At 35.5% G+C, this 24,393-nt stretch overlaps 1 protein-coding gene across 9 annotated transcripts in view; it reads right to left on the reverse strand.

Moving 5' to 3' along the window:
• Window positions 1-3,451: 3,451 nt before the first annotated feature.
• Window positions 3,452-24,393, reverse strand: part of FAM135A (family with sequence similarity 135 member A) — a 129,303-nt gene continuing 108,361 nt past the window's right edge. For all 9 annotated transcript variants that reach the window (XM_032409529.1, XM_032409534.1, XM_032409531.1 and 6 more), the window contains 4 exons: window positions 23,439-23,590; window positions 21,620-21,730; window positions 7,540-7,653; window positions 3,452-4,876 (listed from right to left, as the gene is read on the reverse strand). In XM_032409529.1, coding sequence (XP_032265420.1) covers window positions 4,671-4,876; window positions 7,540-7,653; window positions 21,620-21,730; window positions 23,439-23,590 — 583 coding nt within the window. In that variant the 3' untranslated portion in view covers window positions 3,452-4,670. The remainder of the gene's footprint in view (window positions 4,877-7,539; window positions 7,654-21,619; window positions 21,731-23,438; window positions 23,591-24,393) is intronic.

The raw sequence follows: 24,393 nt of genomic DNA on the forward strand, positions 1-24,393 counted from the left end.
GCTTCTTCAAAGGTCATCTCAAATATGACAGCTGGTTTTCCACAGAATGAATGAGAGAATGAGACTGCTAAAGTGGAAGCCACAGTATTTTTGTAATCTTATTTCAAGTTTTGATGTATTCTATCATTAGAAGTGATGTATTCTTTCTTTTGATGTATTCTATTAGAAGTGAGTCAGTATATCCAGCACCCTCTCAAAAGGGAGGGGATTACACAAGGGGTGAATACCAGCACATGGGGATCACTGAAGATCATTTTAGAGGCTGCCTACCATAGTGACCCACTCCATAGACATCAGTCAGCCTCATTCCCCCACCACAGCTGGACCCACTATCAGGTAGCCATGGTGGCATAGAGATGCACAGATTTTTAACATAGTCTTTTTCCCTGCCAAGAGTGATTGGCTAGCATCACTCCTTGCAGTGAACAACCTGTCCCCCTGATATAGGACTACATAGCCTGGGTGGCAGGTTTGATTACAATGGAATCCTACTAGAATGAAGGAAGTAGCAACTTGTTGGATTGGTTTCCCTGACTTATGCTTCTTTTATACCTTCTTTCTGTGGACTTACTGAATACCTTATACTACATACACTTTATATAGCATCCCATACAACATTGCTTCTTACCAAAGAACTCACTTTCCTGTGAAAAATGTAGAGTACTGATGCTTGTGGGATTAACAAGCCTTATCATATATCCCATCAGTCCAGAAGCAACTGGTCTTATAGAATAATGGACAGCCCTACTGAACATTTACTTTTGGAACAAGGTGAGAAAATACACTTTGGGATGCTGTCCTAAAGGACTTGGCATATGCTCCCAATGACTTAACAGTATTTTCAGTGATATTGCTTCTATAGACAGAATAACAGGATCCAAAGAGTAGTAGAAGTACTAATATTGTGTAACATGATACACTGTCCGTATATTTTGCTTTCCATTTTGGGGAGAGACAATCTGCCATGGGTCCCAGGCATCCCTGCATATTATTGCTGAGTATACCAATGGCAAGGCTTATCCATCTCCTGAAACTCAGCAATTTCTGTAGCTAGTCATATAGGCATTTAAATACAGCATTACTACCATTTAACTGCTGTTCCCCTTGGGGAAAAGAGACTGGCTTGTTTGCTGCTTGCTCAAAAAATGCTTGGCCATTAGCCCTGGACTTTTCTCCTGTGATGCAACCCATTGTGTGTCCAGGTGTCATCTGGCACTATGCATCACTGTGGAAATTGGGGCCCCAGGAACGAGTGCAAATATGCTGATGCTCTGGCTATTTTGCTGTAATAGTCTTTTGTACCTGGGAGTTTCCTGTCAGCATCCATTTAACTGTAGCAAGCAAGCTTACAAGTAGGATAAAATCTTAGACCCTTCACTGCTCTTGCCATCCATCTCCATGATTCCAGATTGTTGGTGTACCAATTTTTGTACCCAGAGTGGGGGTATAAGGGGATACAATGTTTTCTCTGCATTGGAGGTTGGGATTGTAACCTGGTCATTTTAGCTCATTCCTCTAGGTAAGGAGTTAGAACAAATGGTTATGGCACTAGTTGGGGTGATGGCCCTAATGACCAAGGAAGAAAAGGGAGTAGGGAGAGGAGTCTGATTAGAGCTTGGGAAATCTTATCTCTTGGAATACCTCCTCACAAAAGCATGTTGAATTATAAAAATTGAGCAAACATCTGCAACCATATATAGGCAAGACCACTCAAGCCTCAGATCCTTGGGATCACGCACTAGGTAAAGAAATCTCATCCACTGAGATACTGGTTGAACACAAAGGAAACAGGGAATAAGTGGCAGTGGTGAGAAGTCATAACCATCTAGCCTCATGGCCAGTGGCAGAATTGAGGACTGTATTTAGCATAATTTTTTAAAAATTTAAATCAGAGACCTTTGGGAGAAAGCGTGCTGCTCCCCATACCCTATCCTGGATATTGTTTCAGTTCATCTGTAATAGGGCTCTGGAATTTGTATTTTTAACAGGTAATTCAGGTAATTCTCAGCAAGGAAGTTGGCAAAGCCCTGCTCTAGTTATATTTTCTTCCTCATTGGTACATACATATGCTTATATATTTAATAATTTCCCTTTTCTTTCCTATCTTATACTATTATTGTATATAGGCATGGTTGTGGTTAGGTGGCAATTTTGTCTATGGGTTACATACTACTGAGACAAGATCATTACAGAATTAGAGGAGGAATGGACATCACATGGAGATTCTGGACTTGAAAGTGGGTGAGGGATAATAGTATTATGTTAGTATTATGTAAATATGTAAATATGGGTCAAGTGGTATAGGTGGATGTTGGAAAGAGATGGGACCACAGTAGATCTCTGATGTTTCTGTATTTGGTATTCAGTCATCAAACCCATTTTATATGTTTGGTGGATCTGGTGAGAGAAATGGTCCCATCTGCTACTGTGGAAGCGGAGAAGGTCAGACATACTTGCCATCTTTGATGGCTGACAGCCTGAGTGCTGGCACAGGACTGATCTTGGTCAGTTGGACATTCCCATCAGACTCTATCTGGAGTGTTTGGAATCCAGTTTTCAGAGGCACCACTGCCAGCAGACACATACACAAACTTCCAATTCTTCTTGAGGTCACAACTGGGCTACGATTTTGGTCATTTAGCTTCCCTTGGCTTCTGTTTTCCAAAGTTCATTCTCCAGCATTTCCAACAATTCTGTGAGCTACCTAATATTCTTCCATTAAATTGTTTTTCTGCTTAACTTAACGTTTTTTGTTGTTGTTGTTTGTAACAAGAATTCATAGGGGTATATACTTTAATGAGATTCATTCTCGAAAAGTCAATTATATTGTTTCAGATAATCACTTTCCCTTTCCCTCAGAACCCCATTCCATTCCTGCAAATCTGAATTTGGAGGTAAATAACATATGATAGTTTCCCTGTAAATGAGAAGTGAGATCTTATAGATTTTAAACCATGATCATTGATATGCTTTTAAAAACTGTGTCAAAACAACCACCAACCAACCAACTATGATCATAAGAACAATTTACCCTCAAATACAATTATATGATTATGAGTAAGAATGAATCCTTTGATAAACCTGGAAGACTATTCAAACTTAGAATAAGCATATTTCAAACTCAGGGCCAAGCTCTGTGAAGATGAAAAATGTGTGTGGCAAAAATATGTGGTGGTTAATGCATATATTTATATTTTCCAGTTATAATGCACTTGGTATATTATTGCTTAGTCAATTCATTGAATTTTCAAATACTTTTACAAAGTAAAGAATTATGGAGAGCCAATGAAATACCTTTTAACTACTTAATATATGCAAAGGACATAAATTATAAAAATACAAAGGCTCTAAGTTATATAATCATGCTGTTCTATACAATTAATTAACACAGTCTATCCAATTATAAATAAAAATATACCCCTAGTATTCTGAAAATAAGCAAGTGTTTTAGCTGTTCCTCCAGATAGTCATTTGTTCATTTATTAACATCAGAGGCAATAACACAATGCTAAAAATAAAACATGCATCAACTATACAACACATACTTACAAAAACCTCTTTCCATCACAGTTGGCGAATGCAAACAGACCTCTCCACCCTTAGTGCATTGTTATTTTCACAAGTAAAACAGGAAAGGAAAATAGTGAATTTAATGCTATTCAGCACCTTTAGTAAAGTCAAAAGACTTAACATCTCCATATATCAAAAACATTTGCATCTCTATCACCAAACATTTAATTATTTAGTTCCATTTTTAACATGAATTATTTTATTTACATTACTTTTTAGTTCAACAAATTTTAACAATATTTAAAAATTATCTAAATTCATAAAAGTATTTCATAAATTTCAACACTTAATTATTATGTACATACAAGAAAAGTCCATGAAAAAAGTTGAAGAAATGTAGTCAGAAAGTTCAAGCAACACTACCAAATGTAGCAAAATTCCAACCAAATCAAAGCAGAGGGCATTCAAACATTCAAAAATTTTTAGATGCTGCTGACATGAACATGAAAAAGTTCCAGTAATAAAAGTCAATATGAGAAATAATGTTGAAATCGCCATAGAAAATATATTTTAATAGGCATGACATATGTTTAATAGCAACAGTAATAATGACTTTTATAGAAAACTTTTATAACATTGTCATATATGAACTACCTGGTTTGACAGGGCTAGAGTTGATTTCAAAAAATATACTTTAGCAGCCATAATTTTATTTCCAGTTAAAACATAGTAAAATGTTAAAAGTAAAATTTATAATTAACTAAATAATACCCCAATACTAGAAAATTTAAAATCTCATGCTATTCTCCCCATAAATGGCCTCTAATATGATGTGTCTGATGTAAGGATTGTGGAAAGCCAATAATAAACAATCATATACATATGGGCTTAAAGTTTCACTGAAATACTTATGTAGCAAAATATATGAAAAAGTAATAGAAAAGTAAAAAGATAAAATTAAAAAAATATTGCACAGCCACATTACCTAGAAAGTAAAGTTGATGTTTAAAAAGCTCTAAACATGGATGATATAAATTATCTTCCATATAAAAAGGTATAAATATTTCTTAGAACTTATCAGCATCTACAGTTTAATATAATACATTATTTGAATCATTGTTGAATGAGGTAATTATCAAGTCTCTAACAATATTTTTATCCTATTGGAAATATTTGAGGGCAGCAACCAGAAAGAATTTCTCTAAAAATATTTCTGAATCAAGAACAGCTATATGTGCAGCTCTCCCAATGAGTGAATCAGCTGTATTGGGCAATGCATTGATGACATTATATCGAACCAAATTACAGTCCTTGTTCTGCAGAACTGGGCGAAGCAAGTTGTGGATCATTTCTGAATAGATCTGCCCTATGGAACAAATAGAAAACAGGAAAATTAGTTCACATGAATAACTGAAAAAAATTCTATGCCAACTTTTATATAATTAATGAAATTCAGTTATATTATTTCTATTTAAAGCAGAAGAATGTCTGTTAAAAGGTTTTCTTTTCTTGGACTATCATTTTTGAGACTGTTTTATAAAAAATATAAATAACCACATTATCTGGCCAAGTAAAAATAACAAATTCATTGTAAATTCTTATCAATTTGATACTTTTAAGTCAAAGCAATGGATATAACAGAGCAAATAGTTTTATTCAACATTAAGTCACTTATGATTTGTTAAATCATTATGAAAATAAGGTAGCCATGCTAAGACATTTTGCCTTTTACACAGTATATGGAATGATCAGTGATACTGTAACAGTGTTGTATGGTGATAGATGGTAACTACACTTGTGATGAGCACAGCATAATGTACAGAAAAGCTGAATCACTATCTTGTACGTCTGAAACTAATATAACATTGTGTGTCTACTAAAAAAAAAAAAAAAGGCATTTTGCCTTTTATAACTTAAAACTTAAACCTCTAGCAAGTACTTTAAAAATATTTCTGTGGCATTCAACATTATTCCACATATTTCCACATTATTCTGAGAAAAAAACAGCAACCTCCTACAGTCAGGAGAACAATGTGAGTTTGACTCAAAGATCAGACAGGATCCTTTTTTTGGTCTAGGGGTTTATTTAATGCTTGGTTCTGCTTTTAATTCGAAATTGTGCTTCTCTCTCCCTCTTTTTGGCTAATTCTTACAATGAATTTATTGAGGTCATTCAGAGTATAAAAGATGAAGGTTAGATATACGTAAAGGCACAAACTGCCTTACAAGGGGCAAGACAGTTTTTCGTGCTTATGCATTACTAATATTACTACAGATGAGTGCTAACACATATCCATGGACCTGTGAATTTTAGGGAGGAAAGTATCAAATTTCTGAGGAGAGGCAGGGTTTATCCCTGAGGAATCATGAGAAGGGAAAAGTATATAGAAGTACATTCAGAGAAAGAAGAGACAGGTATTTGAGAGATTAACATCATATAGATTCATAGAAAACTTTTTACTCCCACCTCCTTCTCTTAGTTTTCGCTGTGAGTCAAGCTGGATTTCCAGTTCCATGCTATTTGAAAAATATTTTTACATAGGAAGAAGTCCAAACCTGTCTTTATTAGATTCCCCCTGTCCCCCACTGGCACAGAATCTCTGTTAAAACAAAGCACATTTCTGTAGTTTCTGTGACCCATCTAAAGTTTAAATCTCTTCTGAATTTTTCCTTAAGTCCCTTGCTAGAACAGAAGTTAAGGGGAAAAAAGGATTATTCTAATGTCACAAAATGCTAAAAAAAAAAAAGAAAGATATTTGTTAAATGAAGAGAGTACCTACTATGTGCCAGGCATCATGCTAGGCAATGCCAATACAAATGTGTATAAGAGAATTCCCTGCCTAAAGAGGCTGTTCACTGTTAAAATGTGGAAAAAAGCAAAGGATTAAGAGTTTGTTTAAAAAATCAGCCTCATTCCAAAAAAGGAACTGAGCAAATACGGGGAGGTAGGACACCCAAGTTCTTGCCCTAAGCCTGTAATTAATTAATCACCAGTGACTTTAGATCAGCCACTTAGCATCTCTGGGCGTCACTTATAAAATAAGCCAAGTCTCCTTCTGGCTCTAAATAGCTATGATTTAAATTTCTTTTGTTATTCAAAAGTAGCAAAAGAATAAATATATAAAATTATTACTTTATTGAAGTGAGGTAAGTCTTTGCTGCCATCTTTGACTAAACGCAAGATAGTGCAGAACATGCAGCATGATCATTACCATAATCACCAATCCCAATAATCCAGAGAAGTCAAATTATAGATTACTTTTGAGGCAGCAAATGGAGAGCATTTATAATTAGAAAAAAGAACTTTTTCATAAGAATGACTATTTTTATTGGCAAAAAACATCTCACATGGCAGGAAAAAAGGAAGAAAAAGAGAGGAAGGATAGCTGTTAATATCTGTGGGTGGAAAAGAAAGAAAAAAGAAAGATGAGAAAAAGAAGAGAGAAAGTGACTACAAGAAAAATTTGGGAAAAAGCTCATGTGTAGTTACAACTGTTTGAAATATTTTTTTTTTAATTTTATTATGTTATGTTAATCACCATACATTACATCATTAGTTTTTGATGTAGTGTTCCATGATTCATTGTTTGCATATAATACCCAGTGCTCCATTCAATACGTGCCCTCTTTAATACCCATCACCAGGCTAACCCACCCCCCCATCCCCCTCCCCTCTAGAACCCTCAGTTTGTTTCTCAGAGTCCATAGTCTCATGGTTCATCTCCTGCTCCAATTTCCCCCAATTCATTTTTCCCTTCCTGCTATCTTCTTTTTTGTTTTTTTAACATATAATGTACTATTTGTTTCTTAATATATAGAGATTTTACTGAGAAATAGATAAAAAACTCCATATAAAATAATGATTCAAAGTCATAAGCAGGCATTTCAAAGAATAATAAAAGTGATCAATTAACATATGAAAAAAGTTTTAACTTCATTTGTAATTGGTGAAATACAAACACAAACCACAATGGGATGCATTGTCAGAGAAACAAATGGAGTTGAAATACTTCTAATTTACTTAGTTACCTGACTGTTTGTCCTTTAAAGCTGTTTTACACATTTCAATGCGGGCAGAGTGATAAGGAACATAGCGATCCTGTAGAGATCCCACTAGCACAACATTTTTGAAATAATGAAGCCCTATGAAGAAAAAATACTGAATTATAATGCAACCAGATTAATTAACCAGATTTAAAATAACTTAATTAGTATATTAAGTCACCGGAAATTTTTCTTTCCTCAGTACTATTAAGTTTATGGCTTTTTTAAAAAAGATTTTATTTATTTATAAGGGCACCTGGCGGGCTCAGTCTGATAAGCATCTGACTTTGGCTCAGGTCATGATCTCAGGGTCCGGGGAAGGAGCTGCGCCTCCCGCCCCCCCTGCTCAGCAGGGAGCCTGCTTCTCCCTCTCCTTCTGTCCCTCCTCCCACTCATGCTCTCTCTCCCTCTCAAATAAATAAACAAATTTTTATTTATTTGAGAGGGAGAGAGAGAGAGAGAGAGAGAGAGAGAGAGAGAGAGCGAGGCTGCACACACACAGGGGGAGGGGCAGAGGGAGAAGCAGACTCCATGAGGGTGGGGGCTGTGGAGGAGCTTGATAAGACGACCTGGGCAGAAACCAAGAGTCCCATGGTCAACTGACTGAGCCCCCCAGGCACCATAAATTTATGGCTTTTTACATCTGATGAATTCTTTCTCCAAATTTCTATATATTATCTACAAAAAACCCCCTACCTTCATTGTATGTAGTTTATGTGCTGGTATGAGAAATGTATGCTTGAATTGAGTGAGGCAAGGATTGTGATGTGGTGGTGTAGGGGTATGGGTGAGATTAGATATGGCGGGCTAAAATTCTACAGGAAGTGTTTTATGATTTTCTTACTTTCCAAAGGATATTCCTCAATATTTAGGAGTATTTCTCAAAGAAATAAAATAATACGTTTTCATAAAAACAAAATGCCCTATGAGAAATCATTTGAAGCTGACTTTTTACTTTAAATTTTCATTTGACTCTTGCCTAGTATTATTATTTTCTCCTTATTTAAGTATGATGTCAAGAGGATACATACTTAAGATTTTTCAGTAATAATAATGGGTTTTGTGATCCATCCACAGACTTTAGTCAGGTCCCTCTATTTTTATTTTTTAGTAAACTAGGTGAATTTAGGGCTTGTGATACTTTGAATTAATTAACTCACTTAAGTACTGAAACCAGGTTCTTGACCACTTTACTACCAGTAATGTTCTAATTTTACTATGTAGCTCTAATAATAAGTAAATAATAAAAAAATAAATTCATGTGGTTATTAAATAAGATATAAACCAATAATGACAATACATTAGAATTGGGATGTTTAGTTTAGGCATATAATTTTGTTCTGGAACATTCCAGAGTAAAATTTTGATACTTTTTGCCTACTGAAATTCAGATTCTGTCTTAGAGACAGGCCAATTGTGGGGACTACTGTGGATCCAGAATATAGGAAGCCTTTTTAGATGCCCCTTTCTCTCTTGGAACTTAGGATCCTAATGAGAGATCCTAGACCCACAAACAGGCAGGTGAGACTGTTTATACCCTCTATGTCAAATATAAGGTTATCCTCCCTTTTTCGCAATGAGAAAATAATACTTTGTGACAATTTGGATATATAAAATTCTAGGGATACAAGTGGAATGATCAAATGTCTATAATATACAATTATGCAAAAATATTTAAAATATTTTAGAAGAATATTAAGAAAAATTGATTTTCCCCCTTCATTCTCACATTTCTTGTGACAAATTAATTCTACTTTTGGCATCATTTGACACCAATGTAACATTAGTGCTACTCTGGGAATCATGTATGTGTCCTAGAGCAGAGGTCTTACTGGTACACATTCACCCTCAGGGGTAATTTAAGACTTTCCATACTTGAAACTAATACAACACTGTATGTTAATTATACTTCAATTAAAAAAAAACTCTAGATGGTGAGGATGGACATGTATAGCTTTAAGGGAATTGAATTCTAGATCCCAACTTCTGTATGAGTGCTCTCCTAAAAATGACTTGTCCTCTTACTTTATTAGAGAAAGGTATTTCTCCAATCTATTTCAGATCTTATTATGGTGTATGGCTTGAGGTGTAAAGGTCTCTGGGGGAATGGAGCAAAATATGAATGAAATCTAACATTTTCTGACAAGAAGTTTGCTTTGACTGTTGACAATAAAAGTCAGCTTTGCCAATTAGATTTTATGGCACACATTTTCTATAAATTGAATGACCTAAATCTGTAACTCCAACTGAATGAGTGGTGATGTGGGAAACAAAGGCAGAAGAAAAATTATTACATTTCCTTACTGTGTACAGCCCATTGACAAGTCCTTGAAACGGGCAGAGTGACATTGTTCTAGGGACTCAACTGCCTCAATGTTAATACTCTGCTAAGGGCAAAAGGCAATCCTAGCCCTACCCCCAGGATCCTGTAAGTCTACTTTAATGTATAAAAATTTCTTTATCTCTAAACCCCCCAAGCATATAGCCACCAATATACATCTAAAGGGTCTCATGACTAAGGTTTTATTAGACGGTAATACATGACCTTTTCCCAACAATAACTATTCCCCTCAAGGTCCTGGAAACCTTGCTCCCAAAATTCCTTAGAGACTTACACTACTCCCTAACTCCCTCCCAACTTGAAAGTATATAACGGGCCAGTCCTCATGACCCCATTGTAGCTCTTTCTGCCCATGGGTCCTGTCCCGGTGCTTTAATAAAATCACCTTGTTGCACCAAAGACGTCTCAAGAATTCTTTCTTGGCCGTCGGCTTCAAACCCTAAAGTTGTCGTTCCTACACCAAATTGTTTTTATATTTTTATGAAAATATAATTATAGCAAAAATGTACTACCTGATATGCCAGAAAATATATCCTTTGCCACTCTTTAAAATTATAGAAAATATTTTTAGGTGTCACCCTAAAATTATACAAGGGGTACATACTTTTTCAAAATTCTTTTAAGTGGTAAACAAGCTAAAAATGTGAAAGCCTCTGTCCTACAGTACATCATCTTTACTCCTACCCAAGTTGTTCTAGGTACTATGCTTTTTTTTTTTCTTTTAAGATTTTATTTATTTATTTATTTATTTGAGAGACAGAGAGAGCAGGAGCAGGGGGAGGGGCAGACTCCCCACTGAATGGGGAAGCCCAACACCGGGCTGGATCCCAGGACCCCGAGATCAACCGACTGAGCCACCCAGGTGCCCTGGTACTGTGCTTTTTGAATCTAAGTATGATGCTGTTTACTGAAATTTTATCCCAAGCTGCATGAAACCAGATTATGTTAACAGCACAGTTGGCTTTTTCATTTATCTGAAAGATGTATATTTGTGTTCTCCATACAGAGCTATCATACTGCACAACTCTAGGGGCACCATTCATATTACAGTCCACATGAATAACACTCCTTGGAGCTGTGCAGTGCACACCCTGTGGCAGCCTTGCTAGGCAACATTCATTTTTGTACTTTCCTAAAAGACTATTTTTCCTCAAACCGCCAGCATCTTCTATCTCCTCCTCACTCTGACCTTATGACCTTGCTTCCTATTTTACTGAGAATACAGAAGAATCAGAAAAGAACTTCCATATACTCCCACCTTACCAAACCAACCGACCATACTATAGCCTCATGTTCTGCCTTTGCTCTTCTATGGATGAGCCGTCCATGTTCTCACCCTAGGCCAGCCCTTTCACTAGAATGCTAGTGCCATTCCCTCCTGCCTCGTTAAGGACATGACTCTAGTAGCTGCCCCGTCCCTCTCTTGTATTATCAATTTTCTCATTTGTATGAATCTTTCTTATTAATATGCAAAACACTGTAATACCTCTTATTAAAAAAAATTAATCAATGAACCTGTTCTTGGACTTTATACTCCTTTGCAATGACCACCCCATATCTTGGCACTGTTTTACTTCTATAGTATATATTGTAAGAATAACAAGCATTATGTTAAAAAATTATATTAAATATGTTTTTCAAAATAATAGCTCCTTGCAGAGATTCTGATATGCTTCTACAAGGAAAGGACACTCAGGCTGAGAATCACTGCTTCAGACCGAGCTCCTTGAGGGAAGTGTCTGTGTCTCTGCAGGTTCAGGCAGCTCGGTGGAATGGAAATAGGCAAAATCAATAAAGATTAGATGAGGGGATTTCTAACAAAACCTTTAATTCAGGGCGCCTGGGTGGCTCAGCCGTTAAGCGTCTGCCTTCGGCTCAGGTCATGATCTCAGGGTCCTGGGATCGAGCCCCGCATCGGGCTCCCTGCTCAGCGGGGAGCCTGCTTCTCCCTCTCCCACTCCCCCTGCTTGTGTTCCCTCTCTTGCCGTGTCTCTGTCTGTCAAATTAATAAAATCTTAAAAAAAAAAAAAACACCTTTAATTCTCAGATTCCATGATGATGAAAAAAGTAAAATCAAAGATCTTGACACTGATATATACTATATTGTCATTTCTAAATGTGACTTCTAAGACAGTAATACTTTAAAAATACATTTTAAATTTAGTAGTCTAATTTTAATAACAGTTTTTCAACAGCGAGGTATTAATTCTAATATTGTGCTTCTGCATGGAAAGTTTGCTTTTTGTATTAGCCAAGAACCAAGTTAGTTAAATAGACTATGACTCTTTTTGAATCTTTTGGTTTTAATTCCTGTCAAGCAGTGTTGGCTAGAGAGGGCAGAAACTCAAAGTGAAACATGGTAGGCCCCAGGGCTGCAATGCTGGTGGGAATTACAAAAGTACTTCATCTATACTGAAGTCTAGCAAATGAAAGTGTCTAAGTCCTTACTGGGACTCTTATATTCTAGGTTCATCTTCCCTGCACCTACACTGATTCTACCTGCTCAAAGATGACCTAGTTAACTGGCCTTTGGGTTAGCACTTCATTCAGCCCTTGAAATAGCTAATTCTAGGTTGAAAAGTTACCTCTAACTTGGGAAAACAACAGTTCCTCATTTATAGAATGAGATAGTTTAGCTAAAAAATTTCTGAATATATTAGTTACTTTTCAGGTACCAAGAAAAAGATTAAAGTAAATCTTCAATATTTTTCTGGACTGTATTACATGATTTATGTCTGAACATTGTAATGGTATGGTTACTTTCATCTTCATTATTTTAGTCTTCCTGATACTTCTGGCTACCCATTTTTTTCCTAAAAATTTTAATGAGTTTTAAAGCAATTCATATGGACTCATTTTCTGTTTACTCTCTGGAATTGGCTCAAGCAGTAGTTCTAAACTGGTGGCTTTGCACCTTAAAGGACATTGAGCAGTGTCTGAAGACATTTTTGTTGTCACAACCAGGGGATATGGGGGGGATGAAGGCATGGAGAGGGGTGTGTGCTACTGGCATTTAGTGGGTAGAGGCTAGGGATGCTACTAAATATCTTACAATGCACAAGACAACCCCTGATGACAAGAAATTATCCAGCCCAAAACGTCAGTAGTGCTGAGGTAAAGAAATCCCTGTGCTTTTAAAATTGACACATACTAAGGAATATTAGACTATTCTTATTTTTACTCATTTATTTTATTTTATTTATTTTTTAAAAGATTTTATTTATTTGACAGAGAGAGACATAGTGAGAGAGGGAACACAAGCAGGGGGAGTGGGAGAGGGAGAAGCAGGCTCCCCGCTGAGCAGGGAGCCCGATGCGGGGCTCGATTCCAGGACCCTGGGATCATGACCCGAGCCGAAGGCAGACGCTTAACTACTGAGACACCCAGGCGCCCCTACTCATTTATTTTATTTTATTTTATTTTATTTTTTTATTTTTTTTATTTTTTTTATTTTTTTATTTTTTTTTTAAAGATTTTATTTATTTGACAGAGAGAGACACAGCGAGAGAGGGAACACAAGCAGGGGGAGTGGGAGAGGGAGAAGCAGGCTTCCCGCTGAGCAGAGAGCCCGACGTGGGGCTCGATCCCAGGACCCTGGGATCATGACCTGAGCCGAAGGCAGACGCTTAACGACTGAGCCACCCAGGAGCCCCACCTACTCATTTATTTTAGATACATTTGAAAGAATTTGCTTCCCAAAATCTTAGATGATGCTGATTCTTTCCTACACTTTCAAAAACAAAATACAAATGTAACTTACAAATCAATTGTTACCTATTAACACCTCTGTAATCTGCTGGTAGAAAAGATTATCTTGTGCCATAGTAGCACAGCAGGAGGTTTCTTTAATTATTATATTTTCTTAGTCAGAACTCAATAGCTTAACATCAAGAGATGTTAAGCAGATGTTTTGGAGAAAATCTTAAAATAAGGATATTTTGTTTCTGCAATTCCAACAATGAATAGATTCTCATTTGGCTATTTTTGAGCCCTCATTATAGAATGCAAGAATGCCCATGATCCTTCTCTTTATGTAATCTTGACTACTTCACCACTGGTGTCACCAAATCTATATATAATATACATTTTACCTTCTACATTGTTCTAGTTCCTTCATCTTCTTTCTTTCTTTTGATATTCAATGCTGAGACACTAGTATGCCATAACTATACTGTGTAATTTGTAGAATACAATAAGGTTTTTTGGTCAAAAGTTGTTATAAAAATTTAATGAATGTTTATAATTGTAACACCTTAATCAAAATAGGTAAGTTCCTCTTAAAAGTAACATTTCCTTAACACTTTACTAGATCTTTTGTGTTCATCAAACAAAAAAGGCAATACACACTTAATAAATATATGATTTTTACAAAAATATAACATTTCTCAATTGTTTTAGAAATCATATAAATTATTTTATGCTTTTAAATGCTTCTTTAATTTTAAAATAATAAATACCTTTTAATTAAGGAAAGCTACTAACTAATGATACATTGCAGAGAAGAAGGCCTTTGGGTTAGCACTTCATTCAGCCCTTGAAGTGGCTAATTCTAGGTTGAAAAGTTACCTCTAAGGAGGACCCATGGGGTGGGGGCTTTGCTTAAATAAAAAAAGGAAAATAGTAGAAGGTTGGAGTTTGCTTCAGATAGGTTATTTTAGGCTTTCCCAAAATAACAGGAAATTGGCTGTTCAGAAGAAACAAGCAATAATTGGACAAGGACGTCTGAGACTTCATAGCTTTATCAGTAAAATATAAAATAAAAGTAAATTATAGAAAGTATTTTTTAAAATAGATAGAGTAAAATATAAAAGAGAAACCATCACTAGGGTTTTTGATTATTTAAAAATAACCTGAGAGGGGCAGCACCTGGGTGGCTCAGTCGGTTAAGCTGCTGCCTTCAGCTCAGGTCATGATCTGGGGGTCCTGAGATTGAGCTTCCTGGTCAGCAGGGAGTCTGCTTCTCCCTCTCTCTCTCCCTGCAACCCCCCATCCCCACTTGTGCTCCCTCTCTCAAATAAATAAATAAAATCTTTAAAAAAATAAAAACACCTGAGCTAGCCTATCAGTTAAGTAAACACTGCTTTATGTTTTCCTGTTTTACTTATCTTTCTGATGTGAATCCAAATATATTTACTTAGTAAATAAATAATTACATCATTAAAATTATAAATTATTATATATTTAGATATTATTATATAATGATATATATGTGTATACACACACACACACGAATATATACAGGTGTAAGAATTGACTACTCATTTCTCACAATTTTCTAGATGACCAAAAATCCCTCAAAAGACAAAACAAAAAAAGCTGGGGAAAAACACAGCTCAGTAGAGAATTGCTCCACCTCTGTGATAATTTAAAAATCAATTAATGAATATTTGTTGATATTTAAAACTGCAATTAGAAACAGCTTCTAAAATTCCTGAAAATGTGCATTTATGGCTAAACATGACATGACTGGAACATGCATGATTGCTTACGAGCTTTATGACTTGAGACAAGTTACTCAACTTCTCTGTTTCAGTGTCCTAACCTGCAATATGGGGCAATAATATTCTTAATAAGATTAAATAAACTAATATGTATAACATGCTTAGATAATACCTGGAATATAGGAAGTGCCATATGTGTGTTGGCTATTATTTATTCTTATACTTTAGTATTATCTAATGCATTGCTCAAGATTATTAGAAAATATTATTCTTTCATGTTAATTCAATTCAGATGTATATTAATAGACTCCTATTTGGGTACAAGTAGAAATCTTAAAACATAAATATAATTTGAATAAGTCATTTGAGTAACTTTTTATAGCCAGTAATGCTGACATTTAGATGAGCTAATTCTTAATAGTTCTGCACAAAAATTTCCCACAACAGATTTGTGATGGTAATGTGACAGCAAATTTCTATAATCCATAATACTAATATCATTTTGGTTCCGGCATCTCTTCATTTAGAGCTATTTTTACCATCTAACATTTATTGAATTTTGTGCTATTCAGAATGGTAATCATTTCACATGCATTGTCTCATTTAATCCTTTAATAGTCTTGTGAGGAAGATACTATTATTCCCATTTTACCAATGAAGAAACTGAAGTCTATTTAGATTAAGTATCCTACTCAGTTTTTCAGCTAAGACTAATATCTATTTGTGACTTAAAGTTTGGCTCTTAAACAGTTATTTGGCTGGTACAACTGGAGAGAAGGTACAAGTCTTGACATGCATTCTAAGGCAAATAATGAATGAATAACTTGTAAGCAAAAGTTTTAACTAATCCTTAACAGATCAAGTGCAAAAGATCTACTCACATCTATTAATAATTAGAAACAGCAGTCCAAATACCTGTTCAGATGGGGAAGGCCATGGATTATAGAATTTTTATAGTAAAATTTTAGTTATGCCTTCTTTAGTGTTTTTATTTTCTTATGTTGCTACTATTCTTATTGCTAATTTTACTTCATAAAATACAGTATAAATATGCAGACCCCAGGGAACATTTATATTCAGTTTTGCCTTTCCTTTATTTCCTAACCTGTCAACAGTGGTCCAAATTTCATGTACCTAGAATACAATAGTTCTAGTGAGTGTCAGTAAGTTTTTCCCACGTGTGAACTATACACTCTATTAGATTTGTAGGCCTATCTTGTAGTTTAATGAATCAAGTAAATATTTCTGTGCACTGTATGTAACTTATTGTTGCTTTGTACTCTTGAAACAAAACATAAAACTTGACCTATAAAAGAACTTTTCTTTCACTGATTCTAATAACAGACAATACATGAAATAACCATTCCAACATCTCTTTCTCACATTAATAACAACATTTAAGGCAGAATCCTGAAAAGGCTAAACAGCACTCAAGTGAAGTGGGCATTATTCAATTAGTAAATCTATCCAGTGTTCACATCAAATGTTTCAAGAGCAGAATGGAGGACATGGGTGATGAGAATGAAGATAAAAAATAGATTTAAATGGCGAGGGCTTAAGTTACAAGTTCAAGTTACTTCCAATTTGGAACTATCAGTCACCAAATATATGGGTTTGATTTTTGGCTTACCATGTAATATTGACCTGCTTTTGGACACTGAAAATAGTATTGAAAAGATTATTCATTGATGCAGTGGGTTTATACTGAACACCTACTAAGGGGAAGAACTATAGTAAATACTGAGTGTTTATGTGGGGAGTGGGAAAGGGTTGTCACAAATGGACCCTATTATTGGAAAGGAGGTTAAGGTACATAAGAATGACTAAATGTATGGCAAATGAGGTTCATATATAATGCCATAAGAGTTCAGTTATAATATTAACAATTTTGGGAAGTAGGATGCAAAGAAGAGGGTGTCAAAGATGACACTGAGGTATTTCTAAGTAATTTAGAAGACAGAGCACCGTTAAAAAACGATGAAAGAAGAGTTAGTAAAAGAAGACAATATGTTCAGGTTTAGACATATGTCTCATATGTAAGTAGAGATGTCTAGCATGCAAATGAAGTTTGGAATTCATTAATGAGGTCAGTTTGGAGGTGTAAGATCTGGGATATAAACATAAATATTGGGCAATCTACTGGGTACTCTCAGAGTAGAGGAGCATTAAATCAGAGAGGGCCTCAGGAAAGCTTTTAATAGCAGGTGGTATTTAATTTTAGAAGATGGAGAGAATTGGTTCTAAAAGATGAGTAAACACATGGGGAGGAATGGTGGCAGAAAAAGCATGGGTGAATGCAAGCATAAAACAAGTGTGGCATGACTAAAACAAAGGATGTATTCATGGGCAGAGTAGAAAATGAAATTAGTAAAAGAATCAGGAACCAGATTATAAAGGATTTGACGCCCTAAGCCATGGAATTTAAACCTCATCCTGAAAGCCACAATGCACCATGAAAAGATTTTCAAACAGGAGCAATATGGTCTGATTTAATTTTTAGAAGATAATTTTACCTAAGGAGAAAACGAGATGGGGGAGAGTAACCAGTCTGGAGGCAGAGTAACCAGTGTGGACACCACAGCAATAACCTATGGCTGACCTAAGGCAGCGGCAAAGAAAAGAGAGACTCCATTAGCTATAAGAGAAGGCTGAATGTTTCAGGGCTTAGTAACCAAGCGGATGTGTGGGGAGATTGAGAAGAGGAGTCTAAAAAACAACTTCTAAGTTTTTGGCTGGGCAGTTGGTGGTAGAGGTGGAATCAAGAGAAATGAACCTGAGGGAAATGAGGTATCTGAAAACACTGCATTTGAGGTAACCATGAACCATGTAAGTAAACGTACTTAGTAGGCAGCTAGACATATCAGTCTAGAATACAGCCTAGAGGACTGAACTAGAGATATATATTTGAGCTACCAATGGTGAAGACGGATATGAAATGATGCTGTCAAAGAAGAATGTACAGAGTTAGAAGAGGAGATGACAGAAGCTGGAGCCCAAGAACACCTCTATTTAAGGGGCAAGGAGAGAAAAGGAATCCATGTAGGAAGCAGACAGCCAACATGGAAGAAAACCCAGGAAAGGCTGATACAGAATGGGAGGCAGGAAAGTATTTCAAGAAGAAGGGTATTTTCAATAGTTATAAATGGCAGCATATTCAAATAAAAGAAAGAAAAGCGATAACTGGGTATGGCAAGCTTCAACAGAATGGTGAAGACAGAAATCAGATCACAATGGATTGAAGAGTGAAATAAAGGTGAGGAAGTAGTGAAAGTAACTGCTTTTATTTTTCAAGAGGCTCAATTTGTTTATTAAAAAAAGAGAAATAGAGGGGCGCCTAGGTGGCTCAGTCGCTAAGCGTCTGCCTTAGGCTCAGGTCATGATCCCAGGGTCCTGGGATCTAGCCCTGCATCGGGCTCCCTGCTCGCCGAGAAGCCTGCTTCTCCCTCTCCCACTCCCCCTGCTTGTGTTCCCTCTCTCGCTGTGTCTCTATCTGTCAAATAAATAATTAAAATCTTTAAAAAAAAAACAAGAGAGAGAAATAGAAAGACATAGAATCAGTGATCAAAGGAGGTATTTATTATTATTATGACTTAAGATGGGAGAAAACGGAATAACTTTATATGTTAAGGGATTAGCCACTGAAAAGGGAGAGTTTAAAGACAGAAAGAATAAGTTTCAAAACAGAAAGGGAAATTATTCTTGGACGACAGATACATCTTTTACTGAACTAGAAGGAAAGAACAGGTATGCTAATATTTGTAGGTAAAAAGAATGGAAGTAGGAAAGTTCTCATTTGATGGCCTTGACTTTCATAGATAAAGTAGGAAACAAAGTCATTTATAGAAGTGAAGGTATTGAAGGTAGCAGTGGTAGTTTAAAGTCTGAGGAAAAGACGTAAAAAAACTGGAAAAGCTTTGGGGCACCTGTGTGGCTCAGTCAGTTAAGGTCTGACTCTTGGTTTTGGCTCAGGTTATGGTCTCATGGGTTGTAAGATCAAGCCCTGCATTAGACTTGGCCCTCAGTGGGGTCTGCTTGAGATTCTCTCCCTCTGACCCTCCCCCCACCTGTACTTGCTAAATAAATCTTAAAAAAACAAAACAAAACAAAAAAAACGGAAAAGCTTTTAGGGAATGGTTAGGAAGCTATTCGAGTTAACTATATGGGAGGGAGCTCCATGGATCTACAGTGGTATTGATCTGCGTGTCTGTGTGATCCATTCTGGTAGAGCTCAACAAACCAGGGAAAGAAACAGTAACACAGGTTGCTAGATGGCTAAGATGGAAAAACATAGGGTAATAATGTATGAATGATAAAAGTGATAATTCATGTAGTCTGGGATGGATCAGGAAGGGAGTGGAACCATGAAGAACAGGGTAATTTAAGAAACTGAGTAGGGATCTTAAATAGTCTAAAAAGCAAATGAGAATAAGGGAGTGAGTGAGAAAGAAGGATAGGATATTGTAGTCTCAGAATAGAATACTGGTTGAAATTTCAGGGATGGAATATAGCCATGGGTATGTGTTCAAACTGGAGTAGAATGGAAGGTTACTACAGTTGAGAAAGGCTCTTAATGCTTGATGATCATCTAAAGGGCTGACTCCATCAAATCACCAAAAATGATTTCAAGATTAAGTATATTAAGTATATTAAGTATATTAAGATCCAAGAAGAATATCTTCTCCTAAGCATAACTGTATATTTGTCAATGAACTCTTATCAGATCATTATATTAAAGATGACTAGAAGGTAGCAGAGCTTGGATGGTACAAACCTCAAAGGATAATTTTATGACAGTAGAGGAACAATGATTGCAGCTAGAAATGGAAAGCAAGGCTATTTCCTCCACTCTAGGTGGTACTCAGTAAATGAAAAACTGAGCTTCTCTTATAGCAGGGTTTAGCAAGGTGTGGCTTGTGGGATCTGGCCTGCTGCCTTTTCTTTTGGGTAAGTAAAGTTAGGTTTTTTGTTTGTTTTTTTGTTGGAACATAGCCACACTCATTTGTTTATGTATTGTCTAGCACTGTTTGTGCTACACTGGTATTGTTGAGTAGTTGCAACAGAGATCACATGGCCTGCAAAGCCAAAATACTTACTATCTGGCCCTTAGGGAGAAAGTTTGCCAACCTCTGCTCTACAGCCAAGAGGAGTGGGGAAATCGGAGTGCAGTGGGGAAGTACCTAGGTTTCACTTATGTCTCCATGTTTAGAAGAAGTGGAGACAGCATTCTTTGAAGAAGATAAACATATGAAGTCAGTCTGTTCCCCTCAAATGGAGATTTCAAAGGACAAAGTGGAAAGAATATGGTAGGGAGACATGAGTGTGAAGCTGGCAAAGTAGTAGTTGAGGACCTCAGGTTGTAAAAGCTTGGACTATAATGCAAGATGGGGAATATATTTAATTATCAGTTAATAAGAGATGAGTAACAAGATTCATCCAGTAGTGGGAATTTGTAGAAGTAATAACTACTAGTAATAATTTAGTTTCTAGGGGCACCTGGGTGGCTCAGTCAGGTGAGCGTCCTACTCAATTTCGGCCCAGGTCATGATCTCAGAGTCATGAGACTGAGCCCCACACTGGGCTCTGCACTTGGTGTGGAGCCTGCTTAAGATTCTCTCTCTCTCTCCCTCTCTCTTTCTCCCTCTCCTTCAGCCCCCTCCCCCTCAAATAGTTTAGTTTTTGACATTTTTCAGAAAAGTTTTATAGTCCTTGAATAGGAAGGCAGAAGAATATGTGGCAGTTTATAAAAAAGGTTGAGGACTGGGGCAGGAAGACAGAAGGGCTAAAACATGCAGCGGCCCAGTTCAAAAACTAACTTACAATTGGTACTAAATTATAAATGTTAAAAAGTTTAGGATAATTTTTTTTTTTTTTTTTTTAAAGATTTTATTTATTTGACAGAGAGAGAGAGCGAGAGCAGGAATACAAGCAGGGGGAGTGGGAGAGTTGGAGAAGCAGGCTCCCCGCTGCGCATGGAGCCCGATGTGGGACTCGATCCCAGGACCCGGAGATCATGACCTGAGCCGAAGGCAGACACTTAAGCAACTGAGCCACCCAGGCGCCCCTAGGATAATTTCAAAGTATCTGTGTTCACATAACACAAATACGATCATATAAAAAAAGAAAAAATCAAACAACCGTGTTATTAATTGTGGGTCTGCTATTTCATTATTAAAAAATTACAATTAATCACCAGAAAGACATGTTGATAATTTATTTGCTAAAGGTTGATTTTTAAAAAAGGTTTTCAAGTGAATGTTTTCAAAACTGTTAACTATATACTTACCTGCTTTATTACTAAGCTTGTATAAGAAAGTTTGGCGAGGGTCTGAGTGATCTCGACACGTCAGTTGTAAAAGAGAACCTGATTTTTTCCATTTCTGCATAAACCACAGACCTACAGAGTTATAAATGATATGTGAATAATACTGGAAATAAAGGGTAACATATGCCAAGATTATTAATTTTAATATACATTTCACTTCAAAAATGACATCTACCAAACTAGCATTTTCTTAACTAATAAAAAATATATTTGTAAAATATTTTTTTCTTATAACAAATATAAACAAACATATAAGTTAACTATGGGTTAATGGTGGTTGATAGAAGGCTTGCTATTTCTATCACATTCACTAATGAAATAAATAATGGTTTAAGGACAAATTTGGGAAAATTGTACCTTTAGATATATTTGTTCAAATTATAAAGAAGCAGAGATGGAGAAAACTTCAAACACAGTAGTAGATCCAAATGCTTAAGCATTGAGTGTTTAGTCTAGAAATAAATATACTTATGGTAGACTAACTGTATAAGGACTAACTCTTAGGACGAGCAATTGGTTAATGTTTTCTAGTAACAGCTGAATATAATGAAGTTTTATTTATTTATTTATGGGGGAGGGGCAGAGAAGAGGGAGAATCTTAAGCAGGCTCCATATCACAACCCTGAGATCATGACCTGAGCCGAAATCAAGACTCAGATGCTTAACCAACTGAGTCACCCAGGTACCCCTGAAGTTTCATATTTAATTGTATTTCTTTGTATTATCAGTTACCCCGATATTTAAATGCATCTTCCCCTTAATTAAGAGAAACCCCAATCACTCTCTGGAACAGGTTTTCAAGATTGTGCAATATTGTTTTCTACTTTTGTTGCTTCTAATATCACAGAGGGGGGACAGGGGAAGAAAAGAGAAAAAACTCTAATTGATTAAATCTGTAATTGTAAGCCCATTTGGGGAAAAGTTTAGTGAAGAAAGAAATTCAAAGTACTGCATCCTATTTACACTGCGTTCTATTTTATGTTACTTATGGATTTCATCTTTTTCATGCCCTCTTTTTAAAATCTAGAACTAGCTGTTTTTTTGGATGCCATAGTTTGGAATGGGATACAAGGAAAATAGTATCGTTTCTTTGTCAATGAAATTGAAAGAGAAAACGGAAATAAGAGTTTCAAGGCTCAATGCAAAGAGACAGAATGTAATCTAATTTATTCTCACAATGGGAATCAATGGGCTAAACTATAAAAACTACTTAAAAAAATCCAAGGGAAAAACCACACCAAACAAAAGGCAAATCAAATATCAGATCTTTCTTAATGAGAATATTCATTCTAATCAAAATTGGGGTCTTAACTTTCATTTTAATTTTTAAAAAAATTTTAGAATTAATTTTCTCATAACATCCCTTTAATGTTATCAAACCAAGATCAGAGTTAGCATTCTATATATATTTTATAACTTTATAATATATTAAATATAGGTATTTATTTTTTATCTGCTCAACTGATGGAACAACAGAATAGCCTGTTTATAACATAAACATTTACTGAAAATATTTAGACAGTTTAATGAAAATTAGTTTAAAATGCTCTTGTCACTTCTGATATATATTATCTCAATATGATAATATTCATTTTCTGAAATGACTTTTATCAGCTTATTTCATGTGCATGACAAAACAGAAAAATTTCTACATGTTTTGTTTAATGAAATTCCAAGTATGTGACAAGTCAGCTTTAAATAAGTACCAGAAAACTTTAAATTTGTATTTAAATTTTCTCCCCATGCCATGTTTTTTATATTGAACAATAAAACTTGTTACCTGTATTAACAAGAGCACTGCTATTGTAGAGTGTACCAAGGTGAGGTCCAGAAAGAGATAAAAAGGTATGAAGTTTGTTGAGGTAATATCTAAACCTTGGCCTTGTCAGCACTGAACGGATTATTAAATTGCCCAATGAATGTCCAATAAAGCTTTAAGAAAAAATAAAAAGACATTTCTCCCATAGTATTAATTTTAAAAAGAAATATTAAAGCTGATACCTCTATACACAGATGTGAAATACTAAGTATTTGGAAATTTCTAGTATGTTTTAAAACTATGGTTTGATACTTCGAAATGATGTAACTTACATTTTGAAGGAAAAAACATGAGAATGTAGTAGAAAATTCCTACTATATAATTTAAATGCTTATTCTATAGAAATAAGATATTACTTAGAAAATTTTTATTCATAGTTATAACTGCTTAGAAATAAATGCATTTTAAAAGTAACTATACATTGACTAGATGATAAATTTGCCTCCTTAGGCACACATGACAAGTATTACTCGTTAAATCATGATTTAAAACAAAATAATGAAATTATACCTATTAAGGATAACTTAGGAAAAATTATATACCTATTTCATTTATTTTCTGGTCTACACACAAAAATTTATAAAGCACCTCATCTTTTTTAAGGAATAGTTTAAATCAAAAGAGGCTTTTTACTTACCATCATTATGCAATAGATGGTATATTAGTCCCTGGAGATAATTAACAATGAAAGAAGAGAGTTTGAAAGCTGTCTTAAACTGGTTTACCAATATAGCTAGTGAGAAGCTCAGGATAAACTTCCCTCCCAAATGGAAGTTCCTGAAGCTGTGGGGTGAGAGTTATGATTGTAACTAATAGTCCTCAATTAACCAGATCAGGCTTTTGAATAATGGTTGATTATAACTGATAATCTAATCTAAAAGAGGTAATACATTTGTGGATAAATGAAAAAACTGAA

The sequence above is a fragment of the Phoca vitulina genome, unplaced genomic scaffold (genome assembly GCF_004348235.1).
Source record: "Phoca vitulina isolate PV1807 unplaced genomic scaffold, GSC_HSeal_1.0 scaffold11, whole genome shotgun sequence".
In the NCBI taxonomy this organism is placed as follows: Eukaryota; Metazoa; Chordata; class Mammalia; order Carnivora; family Phocidae; genus Phoca; species Phoca vitulina.